Source organism: Chlorocebus sabaeus, chromosome 6 (genome assembly GCF_047675955.1).
Source record: "Chlorocebus sabaeus isolate Y175 chromosome 6, mChlSab1.0.hap1, whole genome shotgun sequence".
Taxonomy (NCBI): Eukaryota; Metazoa; Chordata; class Mammalia; order Primates; family Cercopithecidae; genus Chlorocebus; species Chlorocebus sabaeus.
The window spans coordinates 51,475,053-51,496,924 of NC_132909.1; the positions used below are offsets into that span (position 1 = coordinate 51,475,053).

The window sequence follows — 21,872 nt, forward strand, 5'->3', positions numbered from 1 at the left end:
CCTGTGCCATGTGGTGCGGTCACTAGGGGCTGGGTCACATGCTCATGACATGCTCACAGTCCACTGCCCCACATCCACACATCCCGGCATCATCAATGGAGACACCAAGAACATACTGGGTGCCAGGGACATCGTGGTGACAACAGACACAAATTCCTGCCCTTGTGGAGCTGACGTTCTAGCGGGGAAGGCAACACACAAATAATGTCACATGCCTCCCGGGAATAATAATACCTGGTTCTTGTTTCTGTTTTTAACAGACAGGCTCTCTCTCAGTCCCCCGGGCTGGAATGCAGTGTCACAATCATAGCTCACTGCAGCCTCAAACTCCGGGGCTCAAGCCTCCTGAGTAGCAGGGATTACAGGCACATGCCACTATGCCTGGCTTTTCTTTTTTTTTTTCATACGGAGTTTCGCTTTGTCACCCAGGCTGCAGTGCAGTGGCGCAATCTCTGTTCACAGCAACCTCCACCTCCCAGATTCAAGTTACTCTCCTACTTGAGCCTCCCAAGTAGCTGGGATTATATATGTGCACCACCATGCCCGGATAGTTTTTGTATTTTTAATAGAGACAGGGTTTCACCATGTTGGCCAGGCTGGTCTTGAACTCCTGACCTCAGGTGATCCACCCGCCTCAGCCTCCCAAAGTGCTGGGATTACAGGTGTGAGCCATTTCTCGGCCCCAGGTGGTTTCTTTTTTGTTTTATTTTTTGCAGACATGGGGCCTTGTCATTATTGCCAAAGCTGGTCTCCAACTCCTTGGCTCAAATAATCTGCCCACCTTGGCCTCCCAAAGTGCTGCAATTACAGGCATGAGCCACTGCGCCTGGCCTAATTTTTTTTCACTTAAAAATTTTTTTTGTAGAGACAGGGTCTTGCTACGTTGCCCAGGCTGGTCTGGAACTCCTGAGCTCAAGCAGTCCTCCTGCCTTGGCCTCCCTAAGTGCTGAGATTACAGGTGTGAGCCACCTCACCGGCCTAATAATATTTATTAAGCCCTTGCTGAGTGGCTGGCTGTGTACTAAAGGGCTACCAGAAAGATCTCTGCAAAAGTAGGACACTCCATTTATGAGACTTTTTAACCCGAGGGACCTCCTTCCTAATGGTTAGGCCCCTTCCCGATGGTTAGTGAATCTTCTCAACACTCCTATCAGGTAGCTAACATGATCATCTCCATTTTACAGATGGGCAAACTGAGGCACGGAGCAGCAAGTTTGGTGGGTCTGGGATGGGAGTCCAGGTCTGGCTGGCTCCGGCGCCCAGACCTGTGCAGCCTCCCCTCTCGCGCGGCGGTCACGCCACCGTGTGCCAGGCTTGCGCTGGGCCGCGTCCAGCCCTGGGCCGCCTGGGGGAGGGGTGACCTCCCGCCGCCGCGCCCCCCCCGCGCGCCCTCCCCTAGCTGGGCCCCGGCCAGCTCCACCCCCTCACGCCGCCGAGCCGTTCCGCCCCCCGCAGCGGCCCAGGGACAGCCGGCGGTGGGGGGAGGCCGGCGGGGGGGGACCCTGCTTTGGGGACTTAGGGAGGGAGGAAGGACGAGGCCGGACACCCCGGCGCGCACACACACACCTGCTGTCCAGGTGAGATCCAGTCTCCAACTAGCGTCTCTGCATCCCCACCCCCCACCGCGGCCTGGGCGCCCGGGCGGCGGGAGGGGGCGGGGCCGACTGGAGGGGCGGGGCCAGCAGGAGGGGGCGTAGTGCGGGCGGAGCCACCTCCGAGGGCCGGGCGCCCAGGCGGCGGCGCGCGCGAGGACGCTCGGGCGGCGGGACGCAGGGAAGGCAGCGGCCGGAGCGCGCAAGGCGAGTGGGACCCGGGGCTGGGTAGGGGTTCAAGTCCGGTTCGGGGATCGAGTGTGCACCGCCCCCCCACCTACTACCCTACCCCCCGCCTCCAACCCCGGGACACGACTTCGCTGGTCTCAACGAGCCGCTGCCTCCAACTCCACCTTCTATGCCCAAACTTTCCAGACTTGGACTGTCTCTGTCCCCGCGTCCCTGCTCCCTCCCCGTCTATGACCCCATACCCCCATCGATTCCTCCCAGTACCTCCATCTATTCCTCGTGCCCTGCCCGTCTCCCCTGTCCTGGCTCCCCTCTGCCCCCTCTCCCCTGTCTGTGTCCCCCTTTCTGCCTCTGCTCCCCGCCCGGCTCTGCCCCCTCCCCGCACTGTCCCCCCTCACCCTCCTCCGCGGCCATGCCCCAGGCGGCGGGAAGGCGGCCGGGCGTCCGGCCGGGCTGGGCCTGGGCTTGGCGGCTGGGCCGGCGTGGGGAGCGGCAGCTGTTTGCCATTAGCCGGGGATCCACAGGCCCCGCCCCCTCCCTGCACGGGGCGGGGTCCTTCTCGCCGCCCCCCCACCCCGAGTTTAGGGCGAGAAGACCCCCCGCGCCCCCGCCGCCTCCAAGATGTGCAGGCCGGTCTTGGGTGGTGGGTTGGGGAGACCCGTGCCCCTTCCCTGCACTCCCTACCTGTCCCCTCTTGTAGGCTCCAGTCTCTCCATCTGTGTCTTATCCTGTCACCCCTTCCCCACTCCCCAGGGGTCCCATAGCGAGAGAAGGGTTTCAGCCACAGACATCCATCTCCCCCACCACACCCCCTCATCTCCTTTTTCTTCCCCTTACTCGGGAGTCGCTGGTCCTGATCCAGGGCGGTCAGATGACTGAGGACCCTCAGACCTCAGTCTTCATATCTGGGAAACGGGTAGAGATATCTGGTGTGGAGTCTGGGGGTGGTGACTTGGCGGGCATTGGCGGGATCCACCAGCCTTAGGTTCACGTTCAGGCCCAGCTACTTCCCCGTGGCCCCAAGGATCCTAGGCAAGCCACTGTACCTTTCTGTGCCCTCTGCATTCCCTGTCTGTGAAACGGGATAACTGCCCATCTCATGGAATTGTCATGACAATTAAAAGAGTTGATGTTAGGCTGGGTGCAGTGGCTCATGCCTGTAATCCCAGCACCTTGGGAGGCCGAGGTGGGCGGGTCATCTGAGGTCAGGAGTTCGAGATCAGCCTGACCAACATGGAGAAACCCCATCTCTACCAAAAATACAAAATTAGCCAGATATGTTGGCACATGCCTGTAATCCCAGCTACTCAGGAGGCTGAGGCAGGAGAATCGCTTGAACCTGGGAGCCGGAGGTTGCGGTGAGCCAATATCATGCCATTGCACTCCAGCCTGGGCAACAAGAGCAAAACTCCGTCTCAGGAAGAAAAAAAAAAATAAGTTGGTGTTATTACTACTGTTACTATACTATTTGCCTGGCAGCACCCTCACTCCCCTGCCCCCCTCTCCCCCTGACTATTCCAATCCTGCTGTAATCCCGCTTGCTGCCTGTATCTCCATCTCTCTTTGGTGGTGAGAAAATATTTTCAATCAACTTCCTGTTGCTCAGGGGCGAGTCTCCAGGCAAATGGAAAACCAAATTTCCTGCAATTGGTGACCATGTGTTCCAGGTGTTGAAAGACAGAGAAGCGAAGACAGAAACGTGGAAAGACAGAGAGAAAGACACGGAGAGAGACGTAGAAGGACAGAGACGTGGAGAGAGACACAGAGAGACAGAGACGTGGAGAGAGACACAGAGAGACAGAGACCTGGAGAGACACAGAGAGACTTGGAGAGAGACAAAGCAAGACAGGACGGGAGAACGAGGACAAGCTCAGGTGCCCCGGAGCCCCAGCCCTGCCTTCATGCCCAGCAGGTGCCCTACCTGGCCCATCCTCCCAAGGTACCTGCTGCCCCCGCACTCAAAGGCCAGAAAGGATTCACTGATGGTGGGATGGGCTGGGGCCTCTGCAGCATGATGACTGGAGGTCAGATAACAGAAAGGACCGGCCAAGTTCAGACGGGTTATACTGGGGACAAAAGAGCCCTGGCCAGCCTCCAGGGCTGAGGGGGGTTTAGTGAGAGGCTCTGATTGTCCCTCCCTTTTGCAGCCTCCAGGCGCCCCGTCTTACTTCCTCCCCTCCACCCCCAGGACTTCCTGGGCCTCCACCCGGCCCTCTATCCCTAGTGTGCCCCTAAGCCGGGACGCATACTAGGCGGGCAGGAAGTTCTGTGGAGCCCGGCAGTGAAACTGTTTATTTTTAGAGAAAATTGTTTCCATAAAGGGGAAAGGCTTCACTCCTAGCTGCCTCCCCAACTTTCCCTACCCCTTCCCCCCTACCTAGTCCAGGCCTGACCCAGCTGTCAGCTTTGGGGTCACTGGGGGTCCCCTTCACCATGCTTTGCTTCTCTTTGTTCCCTTCCATCTCTGTCTCCTCAGATCCTTGCAGGAAGATGAGGTTCCCATCTTCCCCAACCCCTTAGTGCCTCAACCCCCATCCTTCCCTGTGGCCAGCTCCAGGCCTGGGCTGAGGGGAGGGGATGCAGGAAGGGTGGGGCCTGTTGGGCTTGGGGCCCCCCAGCCCCAGAGCTATGTGGAGGCCGGGCTGTGGGAACAGCTGGAGCCTGTCCAGGGGCTGGACAGATGTTCATGCAGGCAGTGAGGTTTGGTTTCTTTGTTCCAGACCTGCGGTGCGGGGGGAGCCCTTCCGCAGCCAGGCCGGGTGTGCGTCTATGAGTGGGTCCCAGACCTGGGTGGGGGGTTGGGTGAGCCAGAAGTGGTGGGGACTGGCCCCATCTCCTTCCCTCCCCCTACAGACTCCTAACTCCCGGTGCCATGGTTCCCTTTCCCCAGGTAAGCCTCAGTCAGTGCTGCAGGCAGGCTGACTCGCAGTCCCTCAAGTGACTTCCAAGGAGCATCTGCAGACAAGAAGATGGCCCAGGTCCTGCACGTGCCTGCCCCCTTCCCAGGTCAGGGGACTCAGGGAAGAGGGCCCTGCCCTGGGGAGCTTCAGTTCTGGAGGCCTGAGGGGCCGGGGACTCTGCCCTGGGGACTTTGAGGGTGGGACGCAGCCCAACGATTAGAGGTCTGAGGGAGGAGGCAGAGTCCTGCTCCGGGTGTCTGATGCGGAGGCACAGCCCTGCGCTGGGAGGGTCTGAGAGCAGACGCGGTTGAGTACCAGATGGGCTCCCATCTCTTGGGCAAATAAACCCCAACTCTCCCCAGGCATCAGTCTTCACCCTGAGTATGGGGACAAGAGGATTCAAAGGTCCTGGTGTTTCTCCCACCCCCAGGGACCCCTGGCCCGGCCTCCCCGCCTGCCTTCCCTGCCAAGGACCCCGACCCACCCTACTCTGTGGAGACCCCCTATGGCTATCGCCTGGACCTGGACTTCCTCAAGTACGTGGACGACATCGAGAAGGGCCACACGCTGCGACGCGTGGCGATGCAGCGCCGCCCCCGCCTGAGCTCGCTGCCCCGTGGCCCTGGCTCCTGGTGGACGTCCACTGAGTCGCTGTGCTCCAATGCCAGTGGGGACAGCCGCCACTCAGCCTATTCCTACTGCGGCCGTGGCTTCTATCCTCAGTATGGTGCTCTGGAGACCCGCGGTGGCTTCAATCCGCGGGTGGAGCGCACACTGCTGGACGCCCGTCGCCGTCTCGAGGACCAGGCGGCCACACCCGCCGGCCTGGGCTCCCTGACCCCCAGTGCGGCTGGCTCGACGGCCTCCCTGGTGGGTGTGGGGTTGCCACCCCCGACGCCACGGAGTTCGGGACTGTCCACGCCGGTGCCTCCCAGTGCCGGGCACCTGGCCCACGTGCGAGAGCAGATGGCGGGTGCCCTGCGGAAGCTACGGCAGCTGGAGGAGCAGGTGAAGCTGATCCCCGTGCTCCAGGTGAAGCTCTCAGTGCTCCAGGAGGAAAAGCGGCAGCTCACAGTGCAACTTAAGAGCCAGAAGTTCCTAGGCCACCCCACAGCGGGCCGGGGCCGCAGCGAGCTCTGCCTGGACCTCCCCGATCCCCCAGAGGATCCAGTGGCACTTGAGACCCGGAGTGTGGGCACCTGGGTCCGAGAACGGGACTTGGGCATGCCTGATGGGGAGGCTGCCCTCACTGCCAAGGTCGCTGTGCTGGAGACCCAGCTCAAGAAGGCACTGCAGGAGCTGCAGGCAGCTCAGGCCCGACAGGCCGACCCCCAGCCCCAGGCCTGGCCACCGCCAGACAGCCCAGTTCGCGTGGATACCGTCCGGGTGGTAGAAGGGCCACGGGAGGTGGAGGTGGTGGCCAGCACAGCCGCTGGCACCCCTGCACAGCGGGCCCAGAGCCTGGAGCCTTATGGGGCGGGGCTGAGGGCCCTGGCAATGCCTGGTGGGCCTGAGAGCCCACCTGTGTTCCGCAGCCAGGAGGTGGTGGAGACGATGTGCCCAGTGCCTGCCGCGGCTACCAGCAACGTCCATATGGTGAAGAAGATTAGCATCACAGAGCGCAGCTGTGATGGAACAGCAGGTAAGCGGTCTCAGGCGGGGAGAATGGCTGGGGGTGGGGGGGCCCTCTTTCTTCCCATGGCTCATCCTGGACCCTCAGAATGCCAGGATCCAGGCGGGGTGCTGTGGCACATGCCTGTAATCCCAGCACTTTGGGAGGCCAAGGCAGGCCTCTTGAGGTCAGGAGTTCAAGACCAGCCTGGCCAACATGGTGAAACCTCATCTCTACTAAAAATACAAAAATTAGCCAGGTGTGGTGGCACGCACCTGAAACCTCAGCTACTCAGGAGGCTGAGGCAGGAGAATCGCTTGAACCAGGGAAGCAGAGGTTGCAGTGCCTGTAGACCCAGCTACTTGGGAGGCTAAGGCGGGAGGATTACCTGAACCTAGGAGTCAAGGCTGCAATGAGCTGTGATTGCACCACTGCACTCTGGCTTGGGCAACAGAGCGAGACTCTATCTCTTAATAACAACAACAACAAGATATTTGTGCACCTGGATCCAGCCATGCCTGAAGCTGTCATCAGTTACATAACAACACATTTCCTTTTCACTGCTTAAACTGGTCCAAGATTGATTCCTGCCACTTACTGAATAAACAGGGAGGATTTCTGCCTGGTAAACCAACAGCCTTGGGGAACTTTCCCCCAAATACCTCCCGCTTTCTGGATACTGACAAAGTGGCAGTCACCTAATTTCTCTGCATGGTTGCTACAGCCCTGAGGTTGGCTGCACAATTCCTCCCCTTTTGTGGATGACAAGACAGAGACTCTCTAAGAGTTGGAGTGATGTGTCTGGTGGAAGAAAATTAACGAGTGCCTTGTTAATTTTTTTAAATTTTTTGTAGAGACAAAGCCTCATTATGTTGCCCAGGCTGGTCTCAAACTTCTGGGCTCAAGTGATCCTCCTGTCTTGGCCTCCCAGAGTGCAGGGATTACAAGCATGAGCCACCACGCTGGCCTCAGTGCTCAGGTATCATCAGGAATCTAACTTGATTCCTGATGGAATCAGGAATGTCTTAATTTTTTTGTTTACCCTGGGAGCTTCTCTTTCAGGCAGGCAAGGGAAGGTGACCTCACTGCTCCAGGCATCTGTCTGTTCTGTTTAGTGCAGAGGGAGCTCCTTAGTCCAAAGAGCACCAGTAAAAATCCCAGAGGGGGCCCTCATTGGCTGGCCTGGGTCATGTGCCCATTGCTGAGCCAATCACAGTGCAGTGTCCCTGTCTGCCTAGCCATGGACACTGCGGGTAGGGGAGCCCCACCCAAGCCCTGTGGCCTTTGAGGGAGGAAGGGGGTGCTTCCCAGAGGAAGTACTGAGTCCTGATGCCAGGAAAGGGGATGCCGGCTGTGCAGAATGTCAGCTGCCGGGTTGTCCTGAGGTCCCTGGGAGAAGCCACCCAAATGATTCATAATAATGACAGCTGAGCCGGGCGCGATGGCTCATGCCTGTAATCCCACACTTTGGGAGGCCGAGGCAGGCGGATGGCTTGAGGCCAGGAGTTCAAGACCAGCCTGGCCAACCCAGTGAAACCCTGTCTCTACTAAAAATAACAAAAATCAGCCAGGCGTGGTGGCACGCACCTGTAGTCCCTGCTACTCCGGAGGCTGAGGCAGGAGAATCGCTTGAACCCGAAGGCGGAGGTTGCAGTGAGCCAAGATCACACCACTGCCCTCCAGCCTGGGCAACAGAGTGCAACTGTATCTCAAAATAATTAATAATAATAATGACAGCTGGCCAGGCACGGTGGCTCATGCCTGTAATCCCAGCACTTTGGGAGGCAGAGGCAGGCAGATCACTTGAGGCCAGGAGTTCAAGACCACCCTGGCCAACATGGTGAAACCCTGTCTCTACTAAAAATACAAAAATTAGCCGGGCATGTTGGCAGGTGCCTGTAATCCCAGCTACTTCAGAGACTGAAGCACAAGAATCACTTGAACCTGGGAGCCGGAGGTTGCAGTGAGCTGAGATCATGCCACTGCACTCCAGCCTGGGCAACCGAGTGAAACTGTGTCTCAAAAATAATAATAATGATAATGATAATGACAGCTGTTCTTCTTGAAACATGGTCGGGGAGGCTCTGCCAGGTGGGTTCAAACTCATGCGGTGTGATACTGGGTAAGCAACATCACTTCTCTAGCCCTAAACATCCCTATCTGTGAAGTGGCATGATAATGCTCTCCGTCTTAGAGAGGTGGAGAATTTATGAGTTCATGCACACGGTTAAGTTCTGGTTGCTGCTTCTGCTGATAATGTTCTGCTCAACCCTGTTTATACCTGGGGAAACTGAGGCTTAAGGAGGAGATTCATTTGTCCTGTGTCACACAGCCAGGAAGTGGCTCAACTGAGCCAGTATCTAAACCCAGGACATCAAGCCTATAATCCTAGCACTTTGGGAGGCTGAGGTGGGTGGATCACCTGAGCTCAGGGGTTCAAGACCAGCCTGGCCAATATAGTGAAACCCCGTCACTACTAAAAATACAAAAATAAGCTGGGCATGGTGGCACACGCCTGTAGTCCTAGCTACTCAGGAGGTTAAGGGAGGAGAATTGCTTGAACCTAGGAGGCGGAGGTTGCAGTGAGCCAACATCGCGCCACTGCACTCCAGCCTGGATGACAGCGAGACTCCATCTCAAAAAACAGAAAAAGAAAAAAAGTAAAAATAAATAAACCCAGGACAGCTTGAATCTGCCGCAGAGCTCGAAGGTAGGGCCCAAGTTCTCATCCTAGCCTCGAATGTCAGGTGGCCAGAGCCCCTACCGACAGACCAGAGGGCACAGGCTGGAGGACACGGACCCAGCTGTGTTTTCTTGCCGGTCCGTGTTGTTCCTGGCCAGCTCTGGACACCACCCGCCTGTTCTATGTCTATCCCAAACACTCAACCCTGAGGTTCTGGCCCCCTGCCAGAGGCCCCGCCTGGCTCAGCCTCGGAATCTCTGAGAGGCAACCACCATTCCAGACGTGCCTCCCAGAGCAGCTGGGAGGCCTTCTGCCTGCAGGACGAACAGACATAGCGATGTCCACCTTCTTTGCATGCAAGCTGCTACCTTGAAAGTTCTTCCTGGAGTCTCATTTTATTCCCTGTTGCTGCAGGCAGCCCCAATCTCTGCCTTGCTTGGGCTGAGCTGGAATGTCTTAATTCATTTCTATATCTTCTTTTTTTTTTTTTTTTGACGGAGTCTTGCTCTGTCGCCCAGGCTGGAGTGCAGTGATGCAATCTCGGCTCACTGCAACCTCAGCCTCCCGAGTAGCTGGGATTACAGGCAGGCACCACCATAACTGACTAATTTTTGTATTTTTAGTAGAGATGGGGTTTCACCATGTTGGTCAAGCTGGTCTCAAACGCTTGACCTCAGGTGATCCAACTGACTCGGCCTTTGAGCATGATTTAATCTCTCTGTGCCTCAGTTTCCTCATTTACAAATTGGGGGTCCTGACGGCACAGTATCACTGGAATAATGTGAGGCTTTAATATGTCAATTTGCTGGGCACAATGGCTTATGCCTATAATCCTAGAGCTTTGGGGGGCCAAGGCAGGAGGATTGCTTGAGGCCAGTGGGACGAGGCTACGGTGAGTTGTGACCAACCACTGCACTTCTTGGGTTCAAAAGATTCTCCTTGTCCACGCCTCCCAAGGAGCTGGGATTACAGGCACCCGCCACCACACCCAGCTAATTTTTGTGTACTTAGTAGAGATGGAGTTTCACTATGTTAGCCAGGCCGGTCTCGAACTCCTGAGCTCGTGATCTGCCGGCCTCGGCCTCCCAGAGTGCTGGGATTACAGGCGTGAGCCACCACACCCGGCCTCCAAGGAGCCTCTTTGAACAAAGACGTGAAAGGAAAGAAGTCACCAAAAGAGGTGGAAAAAATAATGGTCCAGGGAGGAGCACAGCAGGGACAAAGGCCCTGAGATAAGCAGAGGCTCGGACTTATCAAGGGGTTGAACAAACTGGAATGAGCTACTGCACCCAGCCTAAATTAAAAACAAACAAACAAACTTATTTTGGGCCCGGTGTGGTGGCTCACGCCTATAATCCCCGCACTTTGGGAGTCCAAGGTGGGCAGATCACCTGAGGTCAGGAGCTCAAGACCAGCCTGGGCAACATGGCGAAACCTCATCTCTACTAAAAATACAAAAATCAGCCAGGCGTGGTGGCACACACCTGTAATCCCAGCTACTTGGGAAGCTGAGAAAGGAGGATTGCCTGAACCGGGGAGGTGGAAATTGCAGTGAACTGAGATCGCATCGCTGCACTCCAGCCTGGGTGACAGAGTGAGACTGAGACTCCATCTCAAAAAAAAAAAAAAAAAAAAAATTGTATTTTGGCCTGCAGGAGTCCAAAACTGAGTTCATCTCATTCCTTAGCTCCTGACAAGCATCCACGTTAGCCTGCACAGACCACTTCTCTTGTATTATTATTATTATTATTATTTTTTTTTTTTTTTTTTTTTTTTGACACGGAGTCTCGCTGTCACCCAGGCTGGAGTGCAGTGGCGCAATCTCGGCTCACTGCAAGCTCCGCCTCCCGGGTTCACGCCATTCTCCTGCCTCAGCCTCCCGAGTAGCTGGGACTACAGGCACCCGCCACCACGCCCGGCTAATTTTTTGTATTTTTTAGTAGAGACGGGGTTTCACAGTGTTAGCCAGGATGGTCTCGATCTCCTGACCTCGTGATCCGCCCGTCTCGGCCTCCCAAAGTGCTGGGATTACAGGCTTGAGCCACCGCGCCCGGCCTGTATTATTATTTTTTCACCTTCAACCTCCACCTTCACCCTTCAATGCTAAAGGTCAGTCAATATTTTCACTTTGGCGGGCCATACAGTCTCTATTGCACTGATTCAACTCTGCCTCAGTTCTTTTTTCCTCCCCACTTTATTTTTATTCCTTTTATCCTTTTTGTTGAGATGAAGTCTCACTATGTTGCCTAGGCTGGCTTCAAACTCGGGGACTGAAGTGATCCTTCCACGTCAGCCTCCTGAGGAACTGGGATTACAGGCGTGTGCCACTATGCCCAACTTTTTCTGGTTTTACTGACGTATACTTAATATGCCCCCAAGGCCGGGCGTGGTGGCTCAAGCCTGTAATCCCAGCACTTTGGGAGGCCGAGACGGGCGGATCACAAGGTCAGGAGATTGAGACCATCCTGGCTAACACGGTGAAACCCCGTCTCTACTAAAAATACAAGAAAATTAGCCGGGCGAGGTGGCGGGCGCCTGTAGTCCCAGTTACTCGGGAGGCTGAGGCAGGAGAATGGCGTGAACCCGGGGGGGCGGAGCTTGCAGTGAGCCAAGATCGCGCCACTGCACTCCAGCCTGGGGCACAGAGCGAGACTCCGTCTCAAAAAAAAAAAAAAAAAAAAAAAAAAAAAATATGCCCCCAAAATGCACATATTTAATGTATACGTTTTTGAGTTTGGTGCTTCAGTGCCTTCATTTTGCAGTTGCAAAAGCAGCCATAGACAATATGGAAATGAACGAACATGGCCGCATTCCAATAAAACTTTATTTACAGACCCTGAAATTTCTATTTCACATACTTTTCATGAGTCCCAAATTAAATTCTTCTTTCCCATCCATTTAAAAATGTGAAAACAGCACCCACAGGCTGAAGCCACCCTCCACTCTCCACCATCAGTGCCACCCCCACCCCATCTAATACCATTCCTTACAATCCACCTTCCAGAAACTTATTTAGACATTTGTGCCTCGTTCGTGTTTCATTTCCTTAAATGGTGGTGTGCTTCAGAAAAACAAGTCTCTTTCTGTTTCTTATTTTTTCCTCTCCTTACGCTATTTTTGAACTCTCCACACTGATGTTTGTAAATCTAGTTTGTCACTTTTTATTTTCTTTTTTTCTTCCTTTTTTTTTTTTTTTTTTTTTTGAGACGGAATCTCGCTCTGTCGCCCAGGGTGGAGTGCAGTGGCGTGATCTCTGCTCACTGCAACCTCCGCCTCCCAGGTTCAAGCAATTATCCTGCCTCAGCCTCCCAAGTAGCTGGGATTATAGACATGCATCACCATGCCTGGCTAATTTTTATATTTTTAGTAGAGACGGGGTTTTCACCACGTTGGCCGGGCTGGTCTCGAACTCCTGACTTCATGATCTGCCCGCCTTGGCCTTCCAAAGTTCTGGGATTACAGGCGTGAGCCACTGCACCCACCTACCCTCTTCTCTAATCCCCCCACAGTGGGTATCTGGTTACTTCTAATTTCCGGCCACCACAAACAATGCTGGAGTCATCGTCACACATCCCCTCCTGTGGGACTGCCCATTCCTAGAGGATTTGCAACTTCAAGTCCTGTCTGATCCTTTCCAAAAAAGGCTCTCCCTGTCTGCATTCCTAACACCGTGCTCCGGTTCAAGGTGTCCATTTTCTCATATCCTCACCAACATACGGCCTTATCTGTCTTTCTAATTTTTCTTCCTTTTTTTTTGAGACAGAGTTTTTACTCTTGCTGCCCAGGCTGGAGTGCGATGGCGCGATCTCGCTCACTGCAGCCTCCATCTCCCGGGTTCAAGCGATTCTCCTGCCTCAGCCTCCTGAGTATCTGGGATTACAGGCATGCGCCACCACGCCCAGCTAATTTTGTATTTTTAGTAGAGACGGGGTTTCTTCATGTTGGTCAGGCTGGTCTCGAACTCCCGACCTCAGTTGATCTGCCTGCCTTGGCCTCCCAAAGTGCTGGAATTAACAGGCATGAGCCACTGCGCCTGGCCTCTTCTTTCTTTCTTTTTCTTTTTCTTTTTTGAGACGGAGTCTTGCCCTGTTGCCCAGACTGGAGTGCAGTGGCGCGATCTTGGCTCACTGCAACCTCTACCTCCCAGGTTCAAGCGATTCTTGTGCTTCAGCATCTCCAGTAGCTAGGATTACAGGTGCCCGCCACCACGCCTGGCTGATTTTTGTATTTTTAGTAGAGACGGGGTTTCACCATGTTGGCCAGACTGGTCTCAAACTCCCAACCTCAGGTGATCCGCAACCTCAGGTGATCCGCCCACCTCGGCCTCCCAAAGTGCTGGGATTACAGGTGTGAGCTACCACGCCCGGCCCTATCTTTCTAATTTTTTTTATCCATCTGATAGCTGCTACATAATGGTATCTCCTCATTGTTTTGTTTTTTGAGACAGGGTCTCATTGTGTCACCCAGGCTGGAGTGCAGTGGCACAGTCACAGTTCACTGCAGCCTCAACCTCTCGGGCTCACGTGATCCTTCTACCTCAGCCTCCCGAGTAGCTAGGACTAAAGGCATGTGCCACCACATTCAGGTAATTTTTTGTAGAGATGGGGTCTTGCTCTGTTGCTCAGGTTGGTCTCGAATTCCAGGGCTGAAGTGATCCATCTCAGCCTCCCGACGTCCTGGGATTAGAGATGCGAGCCTCCGAATTCAGCCCTCCTTATTGTTTTCATTGGCATAGCTCTGATAGGCAGTGAGAGATACGGCTTCTCTGTGTGTGCCTAATAAGGTTCTTCTGTAAGTCAATTACTTGTAGCCTTTCTCCATTTTTTCTCTGAGCAGTTTTTAGAAGTTCCTGGTATCTTCCAGAGTCAAAACTGGCAAACTACGGCCTGTGGGCCAGATACGGCCCGAAACCTGTTTTTCTGCAACCCACAGCTAAGAATGATTTTTACGTTTTTTTTTTTTTAAATGGTTGAATGATTTAAAAAGTATATTTTGGGGCCGGGCACGGTGGCTCAAGCCTGTAATCCCAGCACTTTGGGAGGCCGAGACGGGCGGATCATGAGGTCAGGAGATCGAGACCATCCTGGCTAACACAGTGAAACCCCGTCTCTACTAAAAAATACAAAAACTAGCCGGGCGAGGTGGTGGGCGCCTGTAGTCCCAGCTACTCGGGAGGCTGAGGCAGGAGAATGGCGTGAACCCGGGAGGCGGAGCTTGCAGTGAGCTGAGATCTGGCCACTGCACTCCAGCCCGGGTGACAGAGCGAGACTCCATCTCAAAAAAAAAAAAAAAAAAAAAAAAAAGTATATTTTGGGCCAAGTACAGTGGCTCATGCCTGTAATCCCAGCACTTTGGGAGGCCGAGGCTGAAGAATCGCTTTAGGCCAGGAGTTTGAGACCAGCCTGGGCAATATAGTGATGCCCCGTCTCTACAAAAAAGTAAAAAAATTAGTTTGGCATGGTGGCCTGCAGCTGTAGGCCCAGCTACTCGGGAGGGTGAGGCAGAAGGATTCCTTGAGCCCAGGAATTTTGTTGTTGTGGAGATGGGGTTCCACCATGTTGCCCAGCCTGGTTTCAAACTCCTGGGCTCAAGCGATCTACCCGCCTCGGCCTCCCAAAGTGCTGGGATTACAGGCATGAGCCACCATGCCCAGCAAGTGCAGGATTTTGAGGCTGCAGTAAGCTATGATTGGACTCCAGCCTGGGCAACAGAAGTTGCCTGAAGTAGACTGGGCATGGTGGCTCACCTGAGGTCAGGAGGTGGAGACCACCCTGGCCAACATGGTGAAACTTGTCTCTACAACAATACAAAAATTAGCCGGGCATGATGGCGGGTGCCTGTCATCCCAGCTACTTGGAAGGCTGAGGCAAGAGAATGGCTTGAACTCGGGAGGTGGAGGTTGCAGTGAGCTGAGATCACGCCATTGCACTCTAGCCTGGGCAACAAGAGTGAGGCTTCGTCTCAAAAAAAAAAAAAAAGGTGCCTGAAGTCACTGCCTGCTTCTCTGTTGGGGCAGAATGGGCTTTGGGTGCTGCTCTAGTTTATTTATGGATATTTTTCACATTAAAAAAAAAAATAGACAGAGTCTCGCCCTGTCTCAAAAAAAATAATATTTCTTGACATGAACAAGATAATGTGAAATTCACACTTATTGGATACAGCCACGCGGAAGCATTTACATACTGTCTGTGGCTGGTTTTGTATTAGAACTATGCCACAGTTGAGCAGTTGCAACCAAGTCCTTGTGTTTGACGTAACCAAAAATGTTTGCTATCTAGCCCTCCCCAGAAAGTTTGTTGACCCTGTTCTAGAAGATTATCCCTTGCCAACTTTTGCCTGTGCCAATCTCCGGCACTCCCCTACCGCACCCATGAGGATCTTAGAGGTCTTCATTTTTGTTTTTGTTTTTGTTTTTGAGACGGAGTCTTGCTCTATCATCCAGGCTGGAGTGCCGTGGCACGATCTCAGCTCACTGCCACCTCCACCTCCCTGGTTCAAGCAATTCTGCCTCATCCTCCCAAGTAGCTAGGATTACAGGTGCCTGCCGCCATACCCGGCTAACTTTTGTATTATCAGTAGAGACTGGGTTTCACCATGTTGGCCAGGCTGATCTCAAACTCCTGACCTCAAGTGATCCGACCACCTTGGCCTCCCAAAGTGCTGGGATTACAGGCGTGAGCCACCGCGCCTGGCCGGAGGTCTTCGTTTTGAATATAATTGAAACCATTATTGTGCTTGGAGGAATTTTTTTTTTTTTGAGACGGAGTCTCGCTCTGTCCCCCAGGCTGAAGTGCAGTGGTGTGATCTTGGCTCACCGTAAGCTCCGCCTCCCAGGTTCATGCCGTTCTCCTGCCTCAGCCTCCCGAGTAGCTGGGACTACAGGCACCCGCCACCACTCCCGGCTAATTTTTTGTATTTTTAGTGGAGATGGGGTTTCACTATGTTAGCCAGGATGGTCTCGATCTCCTGACCTCATGATCCGCCTGTCTTGGCCTCCCAAAGTGTTGGAGTTACAGGCGTGAGCCACCGAGCCCGGCCTGGAGAAATTTTTAAAAGAATCTTAACGGGCCACATTGACTCAGCACCTGTAATCTCAGCACTTTGGTGGGAAAATTGCTTTGAGTCCAGGAGTTCAGGGCCAGCCTAGGCAACATAGTAAGGCCGCCTTCTCTACAAAAAATATAAAAATTGGCCGGGCACAGTGGCTCATGCCTGTAATCCCAGCACTTTGGGAGGCCACAGTGGGCAGATCACGAGGTCAGGAGTTCGAGACCAACCTGGCCAACATAGTGAAACTCCATCTCTACTAAAAATACAAAAAATTTAGCTGGGCATGGTGGTGGACACCTGCTACTACTCGGGAGGCTGAGGCAGGAGAATTGCTTGAACCCGGGAGGCGGAGGTTGCAGTGAGCTGAGATGGCCCCACTCCACTCCAGCCTGGGGTGACAATGCAAGACTCTGTCTCAAAAAAACAAAAAATTAATCAAGTATGGTGGTGCATGCCTGTAGTCCCAGCTACTCGGGAGGCTGGAGTAGGAGGATCACTTGAGCCCAGGAGTTCAAAGCTGGAGTGAGCTGTGATCATGCCGCTGCACTCCAGCCTGGACAATAGAGTGAGATCCTGTCACTGAATGAATGAATGAATGAATCTTTCCCCTTCCTGAGTCCCTGATACTCTGCTACATTATTTCCTTTTAGCTTTGTAGTTGTACTTTCATCTTAATTCTTCACAATTTCTTTCTTGTGTACGGTGTGAGACAGGGATCCAGCTTGGCTCTTCTCATGTAAAGTAAGCTGCTTCTCCCAAAACCACACCACAGAATCCACCGTCTCCCACTGGCTTGTGGAAACCCCCTCTGTCTAACCTCAGTGCCCAGAAATTGGAGCCTGTGCTGGGCTGTCTTCTCTCTCCCATTGGTCCATTTGTTAATGCAAAAATGCCCTTCTGTTCTCGTGGTTGTGACTTTGAAATATGTTTAACTCTCTCACAGACCAGCGACTCCATCTTTGCTCTTTTTCTGTAGGATTGTCTTAGCTCATCAATGGACTTTAGTTCTTTTGTGTGAATTTTAGTATCAGTTGGCCCCATTCCCCAGTGGGATAACAATAAGAAGTATGATCAATTTTATTATTACTTGTTGTTGTTATTTTAGCATTCTGTGTCTAACCTTGAATTCCTTAGACTGGAAGGAGCCATCCCAGGTTTTGAAGTCACTGCCTACTTTTCTGTTGGGGCAGAATGGGCTTTGGTTCTGCTCTAGTTTGTTTGTTTTTATTTTTTTCACTTTTTTTTTTTTTTGAGACAGAGTCTCACTCTGTCACCCAGGCTGGAGTTCAGTGTCATAATTTCGGCTCAATGCAATCTCTGCCTCCTGGGTTCAAGCGATTCTCCTGCCCCAGCCTCCGAAGTACCTGGGACTACAGGTGCGTGCCACCACACCTGGCTAATTTTTTATATTTTTAGTAGAGATGGGGTTTAACCATGTTAGCCACGATGTTCTCAATCTCCTAACCTTGTGGTCTGCCTGCCTCAGCCTCCCAAAGTCCTGGAATTACAGTCATGAGCCACTGCGCCTGGCTTTTTTTTTTTTTTTTTAATATAGGGTCGGCCGGGTGCGGTGGCTCAAGCCTGTAATCCCAGCACTTTGGGAGGCCGAGGCGGGTGGATCACGAGGTCAGGAGATCGAAACCATCCCTGGCTAACATGGTGAAACCCCATCTCTACTAAAAATACAAAAAACTAGCCAGACGTGGTGGCGGGCGCCTGTAGTCCCAGCTACTCGGAGGCTGAGGCAGGAGAATGGCGTGAACCCAGGAGGCGGAGCTTGCAGTGAGCCGAGATCACGCCACTGCACCCCAGCCTGGGCGACACAGCGAGACTGTCTCAAAAAAAAAAACAAAAAAAAACCCAAAAAATATAGGGTCTAGGCTGGGCGCAGTGGCTCACGCCTGTAATCCCAGCACTTTGGGAGGCTGAGGTGGGTGGATCACCTGAGGTCAGGAGTTTGAGACCAGCCTGACCCACATGGAGAAACCCCATCTCTACTAAAAATACAAAATTAGCCGGGCTTGGTGGCACATGCCCATAATCCCAGCTACTTGGGAAGGCTGAGGCAGGAGAATCGCTTGAACCTGGGAGGTGGAGGTTGCAGTGAGCTGAGATCACGCCATTGCACTCCAGCCTGGGCAACGAGAGCAAAACTCCGTCTCAAAAAAAAAAAAAAAAAAAAACATAGGGTCTCACTCCGTCACCCAGGCTAGAGTACAGCGTGCTGTCATAGCTCAGTGTAACTTCAAACTCCCGGGCTCAAGCAATGCTCTCATCTCAGCCAAGTATAGTCCCAAGTAGTTAGGACTATAGGCACACTCCACCACACCTGGCTAATTTTTTAATTGTAGAGATAGAGTCTTGCTCTCTTGCCCAGGCTGGTCTTAAACTCCTGGCCTCAAGCAATCCTCCTGCCTCAGCCTCTCCAATTTTTTCACCATTTAAAATATTGTGGTAACATAGATAAAACATAAAATTTACCATCTGGCCGGGCGTGGTGGCTGACGCCTGTAATCCCAGCACTTTGGGAGGCTGAGGCGGGCGGATCATTTAAGGTCAGGAGTTCGAGACCAACCTGGCCAACGTGGCGAAACCCCGTCTCTACTAAAAATACAAATTAGCTGGGCGTGGTGGCACACGCCTGTAATCCCAGCTACTCATGAGGCCGAGGCAGAAGAATTGCTTGAATCCGGGAGGCAGGGGTTGCAGTGAGTCGAGATTGCATCACTGCACTCCAGCCTGGACGACAAAGCAAGACTCTGTCCAAAAAAAAAAAAAAATTTAACCGTCTTATCCATTTTTGAGTGTATAATTCAATGGCATTAAGTACATTTGCATCGTTTGTTTGTGTGTGATTTTTCTTGTGTTTGTTAGGGACAGGATCTCCCTACGTTGCCCAAACTGGTCTCACACTCCTGGGCTCAAGTGATCCTCCCCCCTCAGCCTCCCAAAGTCCTGGGATTATAGGTGTGAACCACCATGTCCAGCCCATTCACACTGTTGCACAACCATCACCACCATCTATCTTTAGAACTTTCTTATCTTTCCAAACTGAAACTCTCTGTCCCCATTAAACACTCACTCCCATTCTCCTTCCCCCAGCCCCTGGCAGCCACCGTTCTATTTTCTGTCTGTTTAAATCTGACAACTCTAGGGCCAGGCGCAGTGGTTCACACCTGTAACCCCACCACTTTTAGAGTCTGAGGCAGATGGATCACTTGAGGTCAGGAGTTCGAGATCACCCTGGCCAACATGGTGAAACACTGTCTCTAGTAAAAACACAAAAATCAGCCAGGCATGGTGATGGGCACCTGTAGTCCCAACTATTCAGGAGGCTGAGGCAGGAGAATCACTTGAACCCAGGAGGCAGAGGTTGCAATGAACCGAGATTGTGCCACTGCAGTCCAGCCTGGACAATGGAGCAAGACTATCAAATAATAATATAATAATAATAAATCTTGGCAACTCTAGGGACCTTCTGTGAATGGAATCATGCAATGTTTTTGTCCCTTTTGCATCTGGCTTCTTTCACTTAGCATAACATTGCTCCACCTCATTTTTTGGCTCTCCCAGGATTTTTTTTTTTTTTTTGGAGACAGAGTCCCGCTCTATCCCCCAGGCTGGAGTACAGTGGCATGATCTCGGCTCACTGCAACCTCCGCCTCCCAGGTTCAAGCGATTCTCCTGCCTCAGCCTCCCAAGTAGCTGGGATTACAAATGTCCACCACCATGCCCAGCTAATTTTTGTATTTTTAGTAGAGATGGGGTTTTGCCATGTTGGCCACGCTGGTCTCTTAACTCCTGACTTCAAGTGATCCACCCACCTCAGCCTCCCAAAGTGCTGGGATTACAAGCGTGAGCTACCGCGCCCGGCCTCTCCCAGGATTTCAAGTTAGGCGCCCTGCACTTCGGGTAGAGACTGATATTGTGAATCCGTCTCCTGGCCACGCAGTATGTTTGTTTATTTCATGTGAATTTATTGCCAAGTTTAAAAAGAAAAATCAAGAGACTGACATAGCAACTGGCGTTTGCTCTTGCTCGGTTCCCCACTCATGAGTTCAAGCCCTGGCTCTGGCATGGTTTTTATGTTTTCTGTGGTCTGAGCTGGCCACACCCTGGTCTGGGGATGCTGTTGGCCGTGCTGATGACCGAGTGTCTCATGCAACCAGCCCTGTCTATGTTACTCTTTGCCCGTGTCCAGCATTTGGTCACCGTTTTGTACTAAAGTTTAATGTTGCCTGTGGGCCTCATGAAGTCACTGTATATGGCAAAACAAATTTAAGGCTGGGCATAGTGGCTAACGCTTATAATCCCAGCTATGCAAGAGGCTGAGGTGGGAGGATCCCTTGAGCTCGGAGTTCAGGAGCAGCCTGGATAATATAACAAGACCCTGTCACAAAGAAAAAAAAAAAAAAAACCAACAACCTTTTTATCCATTAAAGGGAATTCAGATTAATTGGTCTTCAGAGTTGGCGCCCCGGGGGACAGGAAGGGGAAGCCCCGAGGAAATGCTGACACAGAAGGCACGCATGGGCTGGGCGATGCTGCTCAGCCTGTAATCCCAGCACTTTGGAAGGCAGATCACTTGAGCTCAGGAGTTCAAGACCAGCCTGGGCAACACAGTGAAACCCCATCTCTACAAAAATTACAGAAAATAAGCCAGACACAGTGGCATGTGTCTTTACTGCCTGCCACTCGGGGGCTGAGGCAGGAGAATCACTTGAACTCCGGAGGCACAGGTTACAGTGAGCCGAGATCGCATCACTGCATTCAAGCTTGGGTGAAGGGAGTGAAACCCTGTCTTAAAAAGCAGCCTGGGGGGACCTGAGTGGATTCCAAGACATTGGTGGCTACACAAAAAGGAAATTGGACTTTTATTCCACGCTGTTGGCGGGCAGTCCAGGACCTCAGCGTCCAGGAAGTCACCTTTGTCCTCAGACCAACCTGGGTGGGTGTTTTTTGTTGTCTTTTGTTTCGTTTCATTTTTTTAGTCAGGATGTGTTTTATTTTTATTTTTATTTTTTTATTTTCAAGACAAAGTCTTGCTCTGTCACCCAGGCTGGAGTGCAGTGGTGTGATCTCGGCTCACTGCAACCTCCGCCTCCCTGGTTCAAGCAATTCTCCTGCCTCAGCCTCCCTAGTAGCTGGGATTACAGTTATCCCCACCCCACCATGCCCAGCTATTTTTTGTATTTTTAGTAGAGATGGGGTTTCACCATGTTGGCCAGGCTGGTCTTGAACTCCTGACCTTGTGATCTGCCCGCCTCAGCCTCCCAGGGTGCTGGGATTATAGGCGTGAGCCACTGTGCCCGGCAGCAAAGACGTGTTTTTATCTGATTTATTTTTATTTTTGTTTTTTTTAAGAGGCAGGGTCTTGCTGTGTTGCCCAGGCTGGAGTGCAATGGCATGATCTCTGCTCACTGCAACCTCCGCCTCCCAGGTTCAAGCAATTCTTCTTCAGCCTCCTGAGTAGCTAGAATGACAGGCGTGCACCACCACGCCCGGCTAAAGTAGAGACAGGGTTTCACCATGTTAGCCAGGTTGGTCTCTAACTTCTGATCTCAGGTGATCCGCCTGCCTTGGCCTCCCAAAGTGCTGGGATTACAGGCGTGAGCCACTGTGCCTGGCCGAACCTTATTTTTAGAGATCACTCAGGCTCGAGCCAGGGATATAGGACCACAGGGTTGTCACTTGTCCCTGACTAGCTGCTGGGCAGGCACCAAACAGGTTGGAACTGCATTCTGCCACCTGCTTAAGGGGTGATCTTGGCAGCTCTGCGCCTCAGTTTCCTCATCTATAATAATCCGACTTCCCTTCGAGGGCAAGGAAGACTGGATGTGGTAACA

General features: G+C 52.9%; 1 protein-coding gene across 9 annotated transcripts in view; it reads left to right on the top strand.

Moving 5' to 3' along the window:
- The first annotated feature begins 1,417 nt into the window (after positions 1-1,417).
- The window catches only part of KANK2 (KN motif and ankyrin repeat domains 2), a 37,073-nt gene continuing 16,618 nt past the window's right edge, over positions 1,418-21,872 (top strand). For 2 of the 9 annotated variants that reach the window (XM_037992447.2, XM_007995271.3), the window contains exons 1-4: positions 1,674-1,799; positions 3,449-3,720; positions 4,672-4,787; positions 5,112-6,323. In XM_037992447.2, the coding sequence (XP_037848375.2) occupies positions 4,751-4,787; positions 5,112-6,323 (1,249 nt within the window). In that variant the 5' untranslated portion in view covers positions 1,674-1,799; positions 3,449-3,720; positions 4,672-4,750. Of the gene's footprint in view, positions 1,578-1,673; positions 1,800-3,387; positions 3,721-4,671; positions 4,788-5,111; positions 6,324-21,872 lie in introns of those variants that run through there. The other 7 variants (XM_037992451.2, XM_007995273.3, XM_037992454.2 and 4 more) reach the window with 6 other exon arrangements.